Raw genomic sequence first — 18,775 nt, forward strand, 5'->3', positions numbered from 1 at the left:
AGGCATTCCCTGGCTTTATTTAATTCCATTGCTTAAATGACAACAGCTCTTTCATACATCACTTCAGAGCCAATGTTTTGATCCTATGGGAAGCAGACTGCAACCCAATTTACATGATTTTGCAATTCAAACCTGATTTTATAATCTCTTATCAACTTCCAATGCTGCTGGTCTAAAGCATTTGTGTTATCCATTTTGTCTAGATTGTTAAAATAGTGACATTCGGAGAGGTGGTGGAAATTGAAAACAATCAAATGCAGGATGAAATCCCTGCTGCTTTGCCATATCTGTGTAATTTATATTGAGAAGCTCTAGAAAGCATTTCCTCCTGAGCAGCTTAACATATCAATGTTGATCGAGGAGTATTTAGAGAGAAGTAGGTTATATAAAATTAAATAATTGATTCTCTAACTGACATTGTCTTCAACTAAGCTTTAAATTGAGAATGTTATTTGGTCATTAATGCGCACTTTATTGTGACATATAGAATGATATAATACTCCAACTAATTTGACTTAAAAAAAAAAAAACCTTTCTCTCTCTCGGAACTGTGTGTGCTTTGTGGTTGAGTTTTCATGTTGACGTGAAGTGCCATCTGAAACCCCTGACAGTATGTATGTGTGTGATTATGTTTAGGTCTCCGGGATTTGGCTTGTCTTTGGTGGCAGAAACAACCACTGGGACACTGCTGAGTGCGGAGCTGGCCTCAAACCCCACCGGCCAAGGGTCCCCGCTCCTGCCCGAGGATCTCGGCAAGAACTGTGCAAAGCTGCTTTTAGAGGAAATCTACAGGGTAAGTTCCTGCGAAAAATACTTTGAGGCTTTCAGGATAGCCATTAGCGAGGGGAGTGGGTGCTAAATATTGGCAAGGTAGTTAAGAAAGCAAACTCGATGCTAGCATTTATTTCCAGAGGGCTTGTACTCAATCAGGCTGAGGCTCTATAAGGCACTGGTAAGGCCATATTTGGAATATTGTGAGCAATTTTGGGCACAATATCTGAGGCAGGATGTACTGGCTCTGGAGAGGGTCCAGAGGAGATTTACAAGAATGATCCCAGGAATGAGTAAGTTAACCTATGATGAGCGTTTGTCGGCACTGGGCCTGTACTCGCTAGAGTTTAAAAGAATGAGGGGGGGGGACCTCATTGAAACATACAGAATAGTGAAAGGCTTGGATAGAGTGGATGTGGAGAGGATGTTTCCACTAGTGGGAGAGTTGAGGACTAGAGGTCACAGCCTCAGAATTAAAGGACGTTCATTTAGGAAGGAGATGAGGAGAAATTTCTTTAGTTTGAGGGTGGAGAATCTGTGGAATTCTTTGCCGCAGAAGGCGGTGGAGGCCAAGTCAGTGGATATATTTAGGGCTGAGAGAGATTCTTGATTAGTACGGGTCAGAAGTTATGGGGAGAAGGCATGAGAATGGGGTTAGGAGGGAAGAGATTGATCAGCCATGATTGAATGGCGGAGTAGAATTGTGCACCAAATGGCCTAATTCTACTCCTATTCGTTATGACCTTATGAAAGGAATTTCATAGAGTGCAAAGCTGTTGGCTCCAATCAACCAACTAGACTTGATTTCAAATTATTTTATTGCATTTCCATAAGAACATTTTAGTAGAAGAAAGAAACTAGATCCTGGCTAATACACAAAGGGACACAAAGTTCTGGAGTAACTCAGCAGGTCATGCAGCATCTCTGGAGAACGAGGATAGGTCATCATATCCATGTTCATTGTTCAGCTATCCATGTTCTCCAGAGATGCCTGATCTGCTGAGTTAACCCAGCACTTGATCCTTTCAAGAACATTTTTAGTTCCAGGTTGAAGCAGAGATCCAGACTAGAATTTGTTTAATTGTATAGAATGACTTGTTTGTTTTTTTTGCTGTTATACATGGCAGTGCTTTGAATTTTTTTGTGGATTACTACAGTTGTGGGCATTGCAGACAAGGCTGGTGTTGTATAGCCTGCCCTGTGTGCCTCTAAAGAGATCATTCACCCTCCTTTAGTTTTCATCCCCTCTGCTTTTACAGCTTGAGATTTAAACCAGTTACTCTTCTGGGGTTATGATAAAAGCGAGTCATCTTTTTGTGGCATCCATAGTATACACTTTAATTTAAGAGCGCAGTATTGTGCACTACAATTCATAACTTTAGCTATGTATCCAGGTGTTTCACGATTGTCTTATCTGATGATTAGTGGATAGGAGATCAGAGCGTTGTGGTCAGAAGACAAAAACTACAAAGGATTTAAGGGCCTGTCCCACTTTCACGACCTAATTCACAACCTTTTTCACTCATGGACATTTTTCATCAGGCTAGAAAAAACGCCGCGACCTACTTGATGCCACGAGTACTTACGACTAGCATCACGACCCACCTACGACCTTGTGACGACCCTGCTGCGAGTATGAGTCAAGGGCAAACTCGGCAGAGGTCGTGAAAGTGGGACAGGCACTTTAGTTATCTGAACTCATCCGAACAGATATTTTGTTGAGAACTAAGAGGGCTTTGATGGACTCTTTTGAGATCAGCTACCTGTGTAAGGAAGAATTCCTAGCCACCCAGACTGATTTTCTTTTTATTATTAGTTCACCTTTTGTTATGTGGGGATGTCAAGAACCCTTTCCCTGAAGAACATGAGTGAAGCAAGTGCTGTTTTAACCACAATCTTGTCAGCTGGTGGTCATTTTTACTGAGACTAGTTCTGGTTTGTTTTTGATTCCAGTTTATTCTCTGAATTTCAATGTCACCTTTGCATGGTGAAATTTGGTCGCATCTCTCGATTGTTGCTAGGTTGCTAGTTGCTCATTTGGTAATAACAGCTACGCCACTATCACACCTCGGGTGCAGTGACTTTGCTGTTATTCAGTAATCTGTTAGGAGAGGGTGAAGTGGCCATTGGGAGGAATTTGTACATCTTCATCTGTGCAATGGTAGGTTTTGTCTAGAACCTATTAAAGGCCTTGACTTCAATTTTCACCTAAACATAGGAATCTTTGAAGCAGTGCTCCCTCAATATTGGGTGTGGGGGTAGTAGCTTTGATTATAGTATTACTTGCTGATTATCATCTCTGGAATTGACAGCATGAGTAAACAATGCCAGGAGAGTCTGTTTTGATGAGGGTTGGAGTGGTCATGTCGGGGGGAGGGGAGATCCCCCCCCGCCATGGGTAACATGTAATCCCCGTGTTACCTGCTCCATGGTCGGATAGTCGGACCCACCTGGTTTGCCAGGTGAGGAGGGGGCTGTGGAACCCCAGCAGGACCTGTCAAAGGGCGGATGAGCTTCTAGTGAGCCGATGGCCATCCACACTTCAGTAGAAGTTGCTATCACTGTCGTACGTAGCATTGTAAGGGATGATGAAAAAAAGCGCGCACACACCAAAATCCTATACTTCCAGTGGCGGAATTCCACAGGAACTGGAGGACAGAGGTGTGTGGTGCGTCCGTCACCGTTCCCGTTGGAAACCAGCACCACTGCGTAGCTAATGTTTTCAACGATGATGAAGTGGGGTTGGTGTCCGTTTTAATGCAGTGTGTTTTCTGTAGAATCGAGCGTGGGATTCTGCGTATGGTTTTGAATGTTGATTTATTGCCAGAGAAGCATTGGTTGTTTGTGACTGACTTTCTTTTTCTCTGCTTGTACAGGGTGGCTGTGTAGATTCAATAAATCAGAGTCTGGCTCTGCTGTACATGACCCTTGGTCAGCAGGATGTTTCAAAAGTTCAAATGGGTCCATTGTCTCCTTATACGTAAGTGAATGCCTAACAGTGCACAAGCATGATATGGCCTTGTACTTTGTGCAAAAGGTTCAGTTTGCTTCTGTTGTTTTCTTGTCATGTTAATTTTCAAAATGTTCCCTCAGCTGGAGATGGGAAGGTCCAGCAATCTGAACTGTCCTCCTTCAGTTATCATGGTACCGGTGCTGTTTCTTCAAGAGGTACAGTACTGTGATAACTGAAGGGTGACAGGGCCAACACAAGCCTGCTGACTCTGCTGGGTTACTCAACCTGCACCTCATGATGGAGCAGTGTCGATGTGGTAGCCATTTAATTTAGTTTATTTTTGTCGGGTGTCACAATGAAAAGTTTTTTGGCATTCCAGTCATCTAAAAGACTATACATGATTACAATCAGGGCATCCACAATGCAGCTACACGATAAACGTATAACGTTTAGTGCCAGGTAAAGTCCAATTAAAGATAGTCCGAGTGTCTCCAATGGTGTAGATGGGAGATTAGGACCACTCTCTAGTTGGTGAGAGGATGGTTCAGTTGCCTGATAACAGCTGGGAAGAAAATGTCCCTGAATCTGAAGGTACGCATTTGCAAACTTCTGTAACTGTTGTCTGATGGGAGAGGGGAGAAGAGAGAGTAACTGGGGTGAGGCAGACCCTGGATTCTGCTGGTGGCCTTGACGAGGCAGCGTCAAGTATACATGGGGTCAATGGAAGGGAGGTTGGTCTGAGTGACGCACATGAAGCAGTTTCTCCTCCCTGTTTTTGAGATGGGAAAACACACCACACGTATGTCAGTTGCTTTAGGATTTCACACTCATCGTAAGCAGTCTGAGGCAACCTCACCGTTGGTTTACCATTTCTGGATCAGCCAAAGGTGCAGGGTATAGGCATTCATTTTCTTAAAGAGCCCAGTCAACTAAACTAAATCTCGAGATGCAGTGACCCCCCCCCCCAACGAGAACCAGAGGAGAAATTAGCTGCTTTTTTGCAAGGAGTCTGAACAAAAATGTACCACCTGAGAGGGAGATTAAAGTAGGGCCAGTAGTAACTTGCAACAGGGAATTGGATACATGCTTAAAAAGGAAAGAGTTATGGGGTAAATGGAAAGAAATGAACACTCAAAACGCTGGTCAATATTGACATGCGGTTAGCTTTTCAAAGAATCCGTTTTGCCACATGCCCTTGATCTGTGCTTTAGGTTTTTTTGATCTTTGTTCCAGTATATTGCTCGAGGAAATCATATGTAACATTCACTGTCAGATCACACATTGTCCCTCAAGCGTTACCAAGGAGTATATTATTTCCCAGTACACTTCCAAATGAAATAAAGCCAAAAGTCCATTTGTGGTGAAATCCATATCACATTACAGTGTTAATCATTGGTAAATTCAAACTAAATATTCTGTGCAATTATGAAATTTGTAATCTACTATCATAGATTAACACTGAACCTTGCATTAGAACCTTGAAGTGTCATGCCGTTTATTTTACCCACTAATGTGTCGTTAAATATCTTAGTTGATCATACATTTATGCTTTAATTTGCTACATTCATCTAGCTCTTCATTGGAATGAAGATAGGCCAGACTCTACTGCATTATAAAGGAACACATTGCAACCATGTTACACATTTCTCGAGTATCTCAGCAGGTCAAAGTTTTCGGTCGAGACCCTTCTTCAGATCCTTGAATTGACAATAGACAATAGACAACAGGTGCAGGAGTAGGCCATTCGGCCCTTCTAGCCAGCACCACCATTCACTGTGATCATGGCTGATCATCCACATTCAGTACCCCGATCCTGCCTTGTCACCATATCCCCTAACTCCGCTATCTTTAAGAACTCTATTTAACTCTCTCTTGAAAGCATCCAGGGAATTGGCCTCCACTGCCTTCTGAGGCAGCGAATTCCACAGATTCACAACTCTCTGGGTGAAAAGGTTTTTCCTCTTTTCCGTTCTAAATGGCCTACCCCTCATTCTTAAACTGTGGCCCCTGGTTCTGGACTCCCCCAACATCGGGAACATAAGAAGGGTCTCCAGCAAATTCATCACCTATCCATGTTCTCCAGCTAAGTTACTCCAGCACTTTGTATCCTTTTGTGTATTAACTAGCATCTGCAGTTTTGTTATGACAAATAGCAGCCGTTTGCAAGTGTTTTAATTGAGAAATGAGGAAGGAAATGGGTGCAGGTTACAACATTATTGATCGGTTACGTACATCTTGATTAGTACGGGTGTCAGAGGTTATGGGGAGAAGGCAGGAAAATGGGGTTAGGAGGGAGAGATAGATCAGCCATGATTGAATGGCGGAGTAGACTTGTTGGGCCAAATGGCCTAATTCTGCTCCAATCACTTATGATCTTATGAACATTGTGAAGACTGTTTTTCATATGCACTGGGAGCAATTAAATTCTTACTTGCTGCATCTTTATAGGCACTATAACGCAAGAGCGCCGGAAATAAATATACAATAATACAATAAATTGTCAGTTATAGTAGTGTAACCCGACAATAGTGCAAGCCAAAGTACGTGGTCCAGCCTAAATGAAGTCCATAATTTGGTGCTGAGGTTGGGTTGTGGTTAGGATTGTGCAGTGTGTTTCAAGAGCCTAATGGCTGATAGGAAGAAGATGTTCTTGAACGTGGAACTGATGGTTCTCGGACCCCTGTGCCTTCCCAATAGTAGCAGTGAGGTGAGAGTGTAGACAGGGTGGTGTGGGTCTTTGATATTAGCGGTGGGGAGGTCAACACCCATGATGGACCTGGCAATGTTCACCAGGTTCTGCAGCCTCTTTCATTCATGTTTTCATTACCAATCCAGTATGCTCTCAATCAGTATGCTCTCTACCATACACTTGTAGAAATCCGATAAGAGTATTCAGCAACATGCTGGCTCTCCTCAAACGTCTGACGAAGTAGAGACATTGATGAGCTTTCTGTGTGATCGCATCAGTGTGCTGGGCCCAGGAGAGACGTGCACACCCAAGAACCTGAAGCTGTTGACACTCCACAGTCATCTCACTGATGAAGGCAGGTTCATAGATCCTCAGTTTTACCCTTCCAGAAGTCACCAATCAGCTTGGTGATATTGAGAGCAAGATTGTTTAGTTTAGAGATATAGCGTGGAAACAGGCCCACCGGGTCCGCACCGACCAGCGATCGCCGCACACTAACACTATCCTACACACACTAAGGATCATTTTTACATTCATACCAAGCCAATTAAACTACAAACCTGTACGTCTTTGGACCCACTCAGTTTATGGGGAGAACGTACAAACTCCGGACAGACAGCATCCGTAGTCGGGATTGAACCCGGGTCTCCGGCGCTGTAAGGCGGAAACTCTACCGCTGCGCCACCGTGCCACCTTAACGTTGTTCTGGCAACATTCAACCAGAATATCCATCTCCCTCCTGTGTACCGAACTCAATGTTGCCCGTGATTCACCCAACCACGGTGGAATTGTCAGGGAAGTTGAATGCGGTGAATTTGGTTACAGAGTTCGTGCGTCATAGAGCAATGCAGCACATAAGCAGGCGATCATGGGCATTGACGAAATAGAGCAAGGGTCTGAGCATACAACCTTCAGCTGTTCCTGTGCTGATCAGTGAAGAGGAGAAGGTGTCGTTGCTAATTCATACTAATTGACGACTGATCATGAAGAAGTTAACGACCCAGTTGCTCAGGGATGTGCTGAGACCCCATAGGGCGGGTGTTGAACGCTGAGCTGTAGTTGATAGACAACAACCTAATGTACATGTTCTTGTTGTACAACCTTCCCTCTGCTCAGGCCCAAGATGAGGTGACTCTGCTCTCTACTGTGGGTACAAATGAAAGATTTCCATCTAATGTCAGTCTTTTTCCGCTATTGCTATCCATGTTGGGCTACAAAGTTGCCTTTTGTTCTTGACCAGATGGTTGAGTTCTCATTTCAGGTTCACCACTTGGAGGTGAGAAATTCATTACTTAACAAACACTCTATTTATCCAGAAGTAGAAACAAGGAACTGCAGATGCTGGCTTATGCTAAAGATAGACACAAAGTGCTGGAGTAACCCTGCGGGTCAGGCAGCATCTCGGGAGGAAAAGGATCCATCTTCAGGCCTTTATTTTTTTTATCATCTAGTGATTTATAGCGGCAAACATTTGTGCTGCCTCACAGAGCTGAAATATCTATTTCATTGTGAAAGCTGTTTAGTTTTGTTTACAGATACAGTATGGAAACAGGCCCTTCGCCCCACTGAGACTGCGCCAACTGGCGATCCCCATACACCTTACACAAACACTATCCTACACACTAGGGACAATTTATAATCTTTACCAAAGCCAATTAACCAACCAACCTTCACGTCTTTGGAATGTGGGAGGAAACCTGCTTTCTGAAATTGTCCATGTCTGTGCAAAGGAAGGTTTGCCTGGTTAATTCCGCTTTCTTTCAGTAGAAACATTGAACAATGTTGAACATTTAAATACTTGGAAGGGCTGCTTAAAATGTAATGGAGATAGAAGTTTGTTTTTTGAGCAGTAAAAGAAGATGATTTTTATTTTGTCTTAATGCATTTATCTTTGCATTATTGCCCTGCTGACGTCCTTACTCGTGTTGTTCACTTTTAAATGGTTCTAAAGTTCATACTCATTACCCATCCATATTTGGGTGAAAAGTTGAGATACATATTCTGTGATTATATGATAGTGAAGATGTCATACCTGATAAGTGTAACTCTTAATTTGTTTAAGGATTGAGTTTCTGCGTCATCTGAAGAGCTTCTTCCAAATTATGTTCAAGATTGAAACCCAGTCCATGGAAGAGAGGAAAGGTGGAGACAAAGTATTAATGACTTGCATTGGAGTTGGCTATTCTAACATCAGCAAGATTGTCACATAGAAATGACCACTGCCACTTTAGATGCGCTTGGAATTGTTATTTTTACATCAAAACATTGGAAAACCTTCACTTGGAAATATTTTTCTAAAATTTTATTAACTTAAAAATCTCTGAAATTGACATTCCTTTTCTCTTTGACGTGTGCAAAATGCAAGTGCTCAATGCGATATTTTCTGGACCGAAGCCAACATTTTTTTTCCAAAGCAATTAAATCTTAGATGAAGAATGTTTGCATCATGCTGTACTTGCCATTGAGTGGAACCTCTTCAAACTGTTTGTTTTAATCACATTGGAATGATTACAAATCATTCAATGGAGACACAGCTACTTGTGAGAATGTGAAGCACTGTTTTTGGCAAATCGGAAGTAAACAGAATTGGTTCAAGTTATGGCAATTCTCTCATTTTTTTCTGATCCTTTTTCCCTTTGTCCAAATCAAAAAAATAAAACATGGTGAAAGTGAATTAATTTGTCTTAAAAAACCAGCAATGAGAGACCGGCAACGCATTCCATATACCCCACCAACTCAACACGGTCGCCCTGAAGCTGCCTACATTTTGGACCTCGCAGCCGGGGGTATGGTACCGTCAGGTCGAGTCACAGTTCCACGTCCTCGGCGTAATGGTCGATGAGACCCGTTACCATTACGTGGTAAGCGCTCTAGACCAGGAAACGGCTGGTCGGGTCGTGCTGTACCTGGATAATCCGCCAGCAGTGGGGAAGTATGCAAGCCTCAAGGAGCCGCATGGAGCGAGCGGCGAGGGTTCTCAACATGGGAGTGCTCGGCAACCGGAAGCCTTTGGCCCTCATGAGTGAGATGCTCGATGCTTCGTGTACACCTACTTGCAGCAATTGCCGCGTTACATCCGCCGGCAGCTCTCGGGGGAGAGCTTCGAAGAACTACTCAGGCTAGCGTTGCGCTGTGGCTGGCCGAGTTACTCCAGCATTTTGTATCTACCTCCGGTTTAAACCAGCATCTGCAGTTCTTTCCTACGCAAACTTCCTCATAAATCTTCTCTGCACCCTTTACAGCTTGGCAACATCTTTGTCCTAAACCTAACATGTTGTCCAAAACCGAGCACAATACTCCAAATGTGGCCTCACCTATGTCTTATATAACTGTAACATGACCTCCCAATTTCTATAAATCAATACTCCAATGAAGCCCAAGTGCCAAAAACCATTTTTGACCACCCTAAGTACCTGTAACGCCTCTTTCAACAAACGATGTACCTGTACTCCTAGATCCCTCTGCTCTCGAACACCCCCCAGAGTCCTGCCCTTGTTAGTCTTCCCAAAATGTAACGCCTCTCATTTCTCTGTATTAAAATCCATCAATTATTCTTCAGTCCACCTGCCCAACCGATCAAGATACTGCTGCAATTTTTGACAACCTTCACTATCGACAATACCACTCACTTTAATGTCATCTGCAAACTTGCGAATCATGCCTTGTTAATTCTCCAAATCATTGATATGGATGACAAGCAGTAATGGACCCCAGCACTGAGCCCTGTGGCACAGCGTTAGTCACAGTTCACATTTTAATTAAGAGCTGGAAAAGTTCCCTAGTACCTGTCAAATATTGATTTTTTTATTACCAAAAATCGACTTTCAGATCTCCAAGAAACTGATGTTTTGGAATTTGTTGTGCATTTCCTTGCATCACATCGGCAGTACTTAATTAGTTATAAAGCCCTTGGATATTGAGCGACCCAAGAACACAGGTCATCCATTCAACCTGCTCAAGTTTCTTCTGCCATTGTTGGCAATGCCTCTTGACTCTGTTAACTTGCCACAGCTCCTTATAATCCAAACACCTTTACCTAGTCAATCATCAGTATTCATTTTTGGCTCTTTAAACAGATGTGTTGTCAATGTTTTTGGCAGTTTGGGGACATGAGACTTGGGTTGGGAGGAGTTGCAGAGTTTGCTGTTCCAGATTCCATTGTTCTCGCTACTTTGGGAACAGTTTTGCTGACATTATTACCGGTCAGGCCTTTTTGACAGTTTCCCTCTTTTTTTCTGAAATTCAGCATTGGAGATGCATTGTAAGTGCTTTAATCATCAGATCACCCTTAACTTTCCAACCACATGCAAATATTAAACACAGTAGGGCCACCTTAACTTAATGTAAACTTGTAAGTCCCGGTATCATTTTGGTAACTGCAATCTTTTTGAAGACTTTAGTAAATGTAATAATAAATCATATTTCAATGGAACTGACTGGTGAGAAACAAGATTGGAGTGTACTAAACTATATTGTTATAATACTGTCCATTGATAAAGCATGTTTTTGTAATAAAATTCCTGTTTTGTAAATGCTTCAATATTTGGTCGACCAGCTGGGAATGATCTACGGTTAAATCTATAAAGGCTCATAATCTGCTGTGTGCTAGATCGCAGTGTTTCAGACTACGTTCTGACAGGCAACGCCCTTTGGCTCTGTTTTCTGTTGACTTCTGGGTTTTTTCTATGACTTCTGTTTTCCAGGCCCCCACTCCCTCATCTTTACTATGGACGTCCAGTCACTCTACACCTCCATCCCCCACCAGAAAGACTTTAAAGCCCTCCGTTTATTCCTCGATCGCTGTTTGGCCCATCGTCTACTCCGCCATTCAATCATGACTGACAATAGACAATAGGTGCAGGAGTAGGCCATTTGGCCCTTTGAGCCAGCACCACCATTCAATGTGATCATGGCTGATCAACCCCAATCAGTACCCCGTTCCTGCCTTCTCCCCATATCCCCTGACTCCGCTATCATTAAGAGCCCTCTCTAGCTCTCCCTTTGTAGTGTATTTTGGGTACTTGGAACTGACTCAAAAGAACTCTCAGATACAGGAGTAAACTAACCAGCTTCTTTATTGCAGGACGCCACCATGAGTCTCCTCTAGCGCATGCGTCCCCTCGCACAAGACATAACATATGCTAATTACATTATATACATTACACTGCTCCCGCTTTAACTTGGAGGCAGGTTACACCATTTACATTATATACATTACACTGCTCCCCCTTTAGCTTGGAGGCGAATAACACAATTTCTAGTACATTAAATATAATTGATTAACACACAGTTGCAAAATTATATTATTACAGTCATCTTACATTACATCCTCATAACTGTAAACTGTATCTAAACTTAGCACTTATAATCGTTCATTCCACTCATCTTTCTAATCACTCTAGCTCTACCTGTATCTCTGCCTCTTCCCTTTTTAAATATCCTAATCTAATTTGCAGATTTCTTCCTGTTCTTGAAATTCTGCTAAAGTTAACATTTCCTCTGTTTCTGTTCCTTATTTGTAGGTGGGATCTGACACATGACTGCAGGCTTTCGTTTTTCAGTCGCTCTCTGTCGCTCAATTTCTTGGCGCTACGTATTTATCTGCTCTTACCTATTACCTCCAAACCTAAACCAACCATAAAGCCTATCAATAATACCATCAGGATGGGTCTGCTTAATGTTAGGTCTCTTAATAACAAATCATTTTTAGTCAACGATTTTATTACCACCTCTAAACTGGATTTTATGTTTTTAACTGAAACATGGCTAGAACAAAATAACAGTGCAACCATTCTGATCGAGACAGCTCCTCCAAACTATAACTTTTTTGATGTATGTAGATCTGGAAAAAGAGGTGGAGGGGTTGCTGCTATATTTAAAAATGTATTTCAGGGGAAACAGATGTCACTTGGTGATTTTCCATCATTCGAATACCTTTGTGCTGTATTGAAATGTTCCCCCAGAGTTCTATTAATTATTTACAGGCCTCCTAAATATTATGCTAATTTTTTCGATGACTTTACAGAATTATTGTCTAGCATCTCCACTGACTTTGACTGTCTAGTTATAACTGGTGATTTTAATTTTCATACTGATGATTTGAATGACGGGTGCAAAAGAATTTAAAACTATTTTAGACACATTTGACCTGTCTCAACATGTGAAAGAGGCTACTCATTGTAATGGGCACACCCTTGACTTGATTATCACAAAGGGTCTCATTGTTTCTGATATTTTCGTGACTGATCCTTCATTGTCTGACCACTTCTGTGTTTTCTTTAATATATCTTTTATTTCCGACATACAGACAAAATCAAATACTGTCAAAAAACGGTATATAAATGAACATTCTAATGTACTCTTTAAAAATGCCATCTCCCTCTTACCACCTCTAAACCCATGTTCTGCTGATGATCTTGTAGATAACTTTAACTCCAAAATTGTGAAAGTTATAGATGTCATTGCACCTGTTACGGTTAAAACGATTTCTGGTAAGCAAAAGGCACCCTGGAGAAAAGCTGCTTTTGTAACAGCCCAGAAAAGAGAATGCCGGAAAGCTGAGCGCATCTGGCGGAAAACAAAACTTCATATTCACCATGACATCTATAAAGAGAGCCTCCGTGCCTACAATTTAGACTTAAAAAGTGCTAGAGAAACATTTTTCTCCAATATCATTAACAACAACACTAATAAGGCAAAAACCCTATTTGCAACTGTTGACAGACTGACCAACCCCCCAACACAATCACCACCTGAACTCCATTCCACGCAGAAATGCAATGAGTTTGCATTATTCTATACAGATAAAATTGAAGGCATCAGACGTGCCATCAATATCACCGCTTCAAACAAAAATGTTGGATCACCACCCTGTTTAGGCAAAGGTAACGTGGCAATGATGACATGCTTTAATGTCATAGACTCTAAAACTCTTGTGGAAACGGTGACACAACTAAGGCCATCCACCTGCTGCCTTGATGCTTTACCTACCAACTTCTTTAAGAATGTTTTTGACTGCCTAGCAATAGACATACTGCAAATAGTTAACAGCTCTCTTCAATCAGGCAATTTCCCAAAAGCCTTGAAAACTGCAGTTATTAAACCTCTTTTAAAAAAGCGGAGCCTAGATGCCTCTATTATTAACAACTATAGACCAATTTCAAACCTATCTTTCATAAGCAAAATCATTGAGAAAGTTGTCCTCCAGCAACTTAATCAATTCCTGGCTTCAACTGGCTGCTACGACAACTTCCAGTCAGGATTTCGACCTCTTCATAGCACCGAGACCGCTCTTATTAAAGTTGTAAACGACATCCGTCTTAACACAGACTCTGGCAAAGTTTCAATATTAATGCTATTAGATCTCAGTGCTGCATTCGACACTGTTGATCACTCAATACTTTTGGACAGGTTGGAAAAATGGGTGGGGCTCTCAGGCACAGTCTTAAGTTGGTTCAGGTCATATTTACAAGATAGGAACTATTTTGTTTCCATTGGAGACTTTGTATCAGAACCAACCAACGTGACGTGTGGAGTACCGCAAGGTTCGATCTTAGGGCCCTCTTTATTCAACATCTACATGCTCACACTAGGGCAAATCATGCGATATAATAATATTGACCACCACTGCTATGCCGATGACACTCAAATCTATGTAGCGCTATCACCAAATGATTATCGCCCCATAGATCTGTTGTGCCAGTGCATTGAGCAAGTCAAAGACTGGATGTGCCAAAATTTTCTCCAACTAAATAAGGACAAAACGGAGATAATTGTTTTTGGTGCTAAAAATGAAAGGCTTAAAGTAACCCAACACCTTCACTCTCTGTCCCTGAAAACTTCAAACAAAGCCAGAAATCTTGGGGTCATTATGGATTCAGATTTAAATTTCGACAGTCACATCAAATCAGTAACAAAATCGGCCTACTATCACCTCAAAAACATAGCAAGATTAAGAGGACTCATGTCAGCTCAAGATTTAGAAAAACTTGTACATGCCTTTATTAATAGTAGGCTAGATTATTGCAACGGTCTCCTTGCAGGTCTTCCAAAAAAAACTGTCAGACAGCTACAGCTTGTTCAGAACGCTGTTGCTAGAGTTCTAACAAAGACCAAAAAATTTGAGCATATTACACCAATTCTTAAATCCTTACATTGGCTCCCTGTATGTCAGAGAATTGATTTTAAAATCCTGCTGCTCACCTATAAATCACTACATGGTTTAGGGCCAAAGTATATCACTGACATGCTTCCACTATATAAGCCTTCTAGACCGCTAAGATCTTCTGAAACCAATCTGCTAGTGATTCCCAGAGTAAATACAAAACATGGGAAAGCAGGATTTAGTTACTATGCAACAAATAGCTGGAATAAACTTCCTGAAGATTTAAGACTTGCCTCAACTTTGACCACTTTTAAAACAAGACTGAAAACTTTTATGTTTACTTTAGCTTTCAGCTAAATCTTAACTACATTGCACTTTTAACTTTTGCACTTTTTATAATGCATTTTTAATTTTGTTTTTCTTTTCTTTTAGTTCTTCTATTTTATTTCATTTTATTATTTCATTTATTGTATGACATGTTTTTATGTGAAGCACTGAGTCTGCCTCGTGTATGAAATGTGCTATATAAATAAAGTTGCCTTGCCTTGCCTTGCCTTGCTCTTGGTGTATAATGACATTCTGCAATGCATAAACATTTGTCCATTGCTCAGTGAAGGAAGCTCCATGCTGGACTATACTGAAGTGTCCTAATCACAATCGGTCCTGCATACTTTTGTCTCGACTGACAAGCCTCTCTTCTTTAGACTTTTCTGTTAACAGCTTTTTGCTCATCGTCACACATTTATTTAACCGTTCTTTGCAACGTTTAAGCCTTTTCTGCTGTTCGTCTATTTGTCTTCTTAAATCACCTTTATTCATCAAGAAGTAGGATCTATATTGTCCTTGCAATACAGCAGTGGCTTTGATTTGCGCTCTGTATATTTCTCTTACTACATAAGCACGGTAGTGAGACTGCACTACAACTGCTGTATAAATCGGTTTGAGGAAGTCTCTCCTATATCGTTTAAGTCTTTTGTATCGTTTCAGCCTTTTCTGTTGTGCGTCTATTTGTCTCCTTAGGTCTTTCCTATACCAACTCATACGGAGTACTGACTGCACTTTTACAGTAGCTCTCTTTTGCTTAACCACCATACTCTTGTAGGCAGTTTGAATGGTAATAGTTGCATCCCTCATTGACTGATATTGCACAAACTGGGAATGCCCTATTTTACATCTCTGGATCGAAATGACGGCTTGTCGCATAGCTCGGTACCGTACCCTTAATCGGTAACCATGGTATGCAGCTTGCAGAGTGGCTACAGCCGCCTTTTGCATCAAGAAATGCTTTCTTGTAATGCACATTCTTATGAATGACTTAATACAGCGTGCTGCCTTGGTTTTCTCTACCAATACTCTGCCTTGGTTTTCTCTACCAATACTCTGGCTTTGATACTGGGCCTGAATACACACCACTGCTTCCCTCAAACTCTTATACTGTCTCACTTGGACATCTCTTATCTGGCATGCTCTATCGTTGCTGTACAGCAATGGCAGACCAGCGTAGTTTCTTAAAATACTGACGCTGTTTATATCTGATAATAAGTCTATGACCTTGACAGATTTATGCATGCCCCGCAGTTGCCTTCGGACAAGCATTCCACGGTAGGCTGCCTGAAGCAGTACAACGCTTCTGCGTACCTTAATGTAAGTTTTGCGATCACTTTCCATTTGAAGGTGTGCCCTATAATGGGTTTGTACAATTATAGCTGCCAATCTCATTGCCTTGTATTGACGGTATACTCTGTGCCTTCTAAATGCTGCTTGTATTACCGTTGCTGCCTTCTGTTTGTTCCGGATTTCTCTCCGTACCTTCATACCCCTGAATGCAGCTTGAATAGCTAGCGTTGCCCTTTGGATGGCAATTTCTCTTTGCCTTTGACTTCTGCCACTTTGCATTTGCCCTTTGTACCTTAGCACTTGACCTGTGTCATTTTGCACTTGACTTGTGTCCCTTTGCACTTGACCTGTGTCATTTTGCACTTGACTTGTGTCCCTTTGCACTTGACTTGTGTCCTTTTGCACTTGACCTTTGTCCTTTTGCACTTGACCTTTGTCCTTTTGCACTTGACCTTTGTCTTTTTGCACTTGACCTTTGTCCTTTTGCATTTGACCTTTGTCCTTTTGCACTTGACCTTTGTCCTTTTGCACTTGACCTTGGTCCTTTGAGAGACTCTCTGCCCTCTTTAGTTCAGGCTCCTTGCCTCTGGATACCCTTGGAGGTTTTTGCGAGAAATGAGCCATTAATGCCTCCTTGCACTCCTCATACATTTTATCTGTGGGCTTTGCTGGCAGTAGTAACATACGTAAGGTCTGATAACCCTCTCTTCCTAAGCCTAATATGAACCATGCTCTCTTCTCCTTTGCAGCGATATCATTGGAAATGAAACAAGCCTCCAAGACATTGGTCCATTTCTCAAAATTACACCCAGAATCTAACTGGGGTACGTTTCATACAATTTGAAAAGCCATGCTACCTGTTGCTATTCAGGTGCACTATCTTCTTTTCTCTCACTGTGTATTCTGCACTAGACTTAATCCTTCTACACACTAAGAAGTGATCCAGCCCACTGACTATTACTAATTCTTATAATAATAGATTTATATTATTTACCAACATTTCATGTTAATAGATATTTAGAACATTTTAACCATATTCCTGCTATGCACACAGATTTACTATTAATAACAGTGACCAATGCATTACATCCAAACAGTCCTGCTTTTACTGTGAAGGAATAGTGAACAACGCATTACATTCTACAGTCCTGCTTTTACTTTGATGGATTTCACTTGTCCAGCTTGTCGGCCTATGGACACCGGTGCCTTCTCGACCTCTCGAGCTGTCCCCACCGGTACATTTGCTGCTGGCCTCGCCAGACCTTCACTTTTGCTGCTTTTGCTGGCTAAACTGCAGATGCTGGAATCTTGAGCAAAACTGAAAGGTGCTGGATTAACTCAGCAGGTCAGGCAGCATCTGTGGAGGGAATGGACAGGTGACATTTTGGGTTGGGATTCTACATCAGAATCGAAAGACAGATGTGAAAGACTCTGGGGCATCCGGGTAGTTTTCTCTGAAAGCAATTTGTATTTGAAGTGCCTGGACACATTGAAGAGCGTGTGTTTGTTTTGCAGTGTAGACACAAGGGACTGTGGTTGCTAGAATCCGGAACACCAAGTGCTGGAGTAACTCAACAGATCAGGCAGCAGACGTAATGTGTAGGAAGGAACTGCAGATGCTGGTTTACACTGAAGATAGACACAAAATGTTGGAGTAACTCAGTGGGGGCCGGCAACATCTCCGGAGGGAAGGAATGGGTGACGTTTTGGGGTCGGGCAGCATGTCTGAAGGACATGGGTAGGCAATGTTTCGGGTCGGGATCCTTTTTCAGACTTTGTGTTCTAGTATGTAGTAGGCCCCCCCTCGGTCATGACTGACCATGGGTGATGCATCCTAGTTTGTCGGATGCCAGCCTGGGCGATGTCATATGGAAGGCAGGCTGTTGCCCATGCAGCATGTCACCCCTCTCCACATCGCTGATCGATCTAAAGGAACAGCCGGGCCGTTACAGTTTAGCACCAGCGCCGTAGCAGGAGTTGCCAGAGCGAGTTTGTCGACAACCACAAACTGCCTTAGGGGCTCAGACTCCGGATTTTCATGAGGTTTACTCCAGAAGCCTTTTCCAGAACTGGCCACAAGGCAGTGGAGGTTTTAAATCAGAGTTTTCCCTCTATAGGGTGATTTCACGAAAGGTCACTGGAGCGTAGATCCGCACCCACGTGACCGACATTTTTAACTGGGGGACAAGCGTCACTTCCGGTACATGTTAGTGGATGGGAAAACACGCACTTTCACACCCGTTAAAAACATCGAAAACGGCCCGTTTTTGAGCTGCAATTAACTGTACCGGTCGGGGTGACCGTGAGGAACAGCTACCTAAATTTACAGTCAAAAAACAAGATAGAAACTAAGGTAAATTCAAGAGGGAGCTGAAGGTGTAAATACAGCGGAAGTGCTAGCGGACATTTGCCGTGGAGATTTAAAGATCCACAATATCGGGAATTATCGCGTTTGCTCGCTGCATTTCATCAAAAGTGGCATTATTGACTTTTCATCTTTATTCATTTGTTATATGAAAAGTATTAAAAGTTAAAAATCCATCAGTAAAATTGCAAAATCGCCCATGGTTCTCAGGTGGGTTTTAACATGCAAAATGAAAATGCTAATCATCTAATAACAGACAAGCCTGCAGCATGGAAT

At 42.1% G+C, this 18,775-nt stretch overlaps 1 protein-coding gene across 1 annotated transcript in view; it reads left to right on the forward strand.

The window, feature by feature from the left end:
* The window catches only part of rcl1 (RNA terminal phosphate cyclase like 1), a 30,714-nt gene extending 21,627 nt beyond the window's left edge, over positions 1-9,087 (forward strand). Inside the window, 3 exon segments of the mRNA XM_033018432.1 lie at positions 637-793; positions 3,648-3,751; positions 8,476-9,087. Of these exon segments, the coding sequence (XP_032874323.1) occupies positions 637-793; positions 3,648-3,751; positions 8,476-8,623 (409 nt within the window). The 3' untranslated portion in view covers positions 8,624-9,087.
* The last annotated feature ends 9,688 nt before the right edge of the window (positions 9,088-18,775 follow it).

This window comes from Amblyraja radiata, chromosome 3 (assembly GCF_010909765.2).
Source record: "Amblyraja radiata isolate CabotCenter1 chromosome 3, sAmbRad1.1.pri, whole genome shotgun sequence".
Classification (NCBI taxonomy): domain Eukaryota; kingdom Metazoa; phylum Chordata; class Chondrichthyes; order Rajiformes; family Rajidae; genus Amblyraja; species Amblyraja radiata.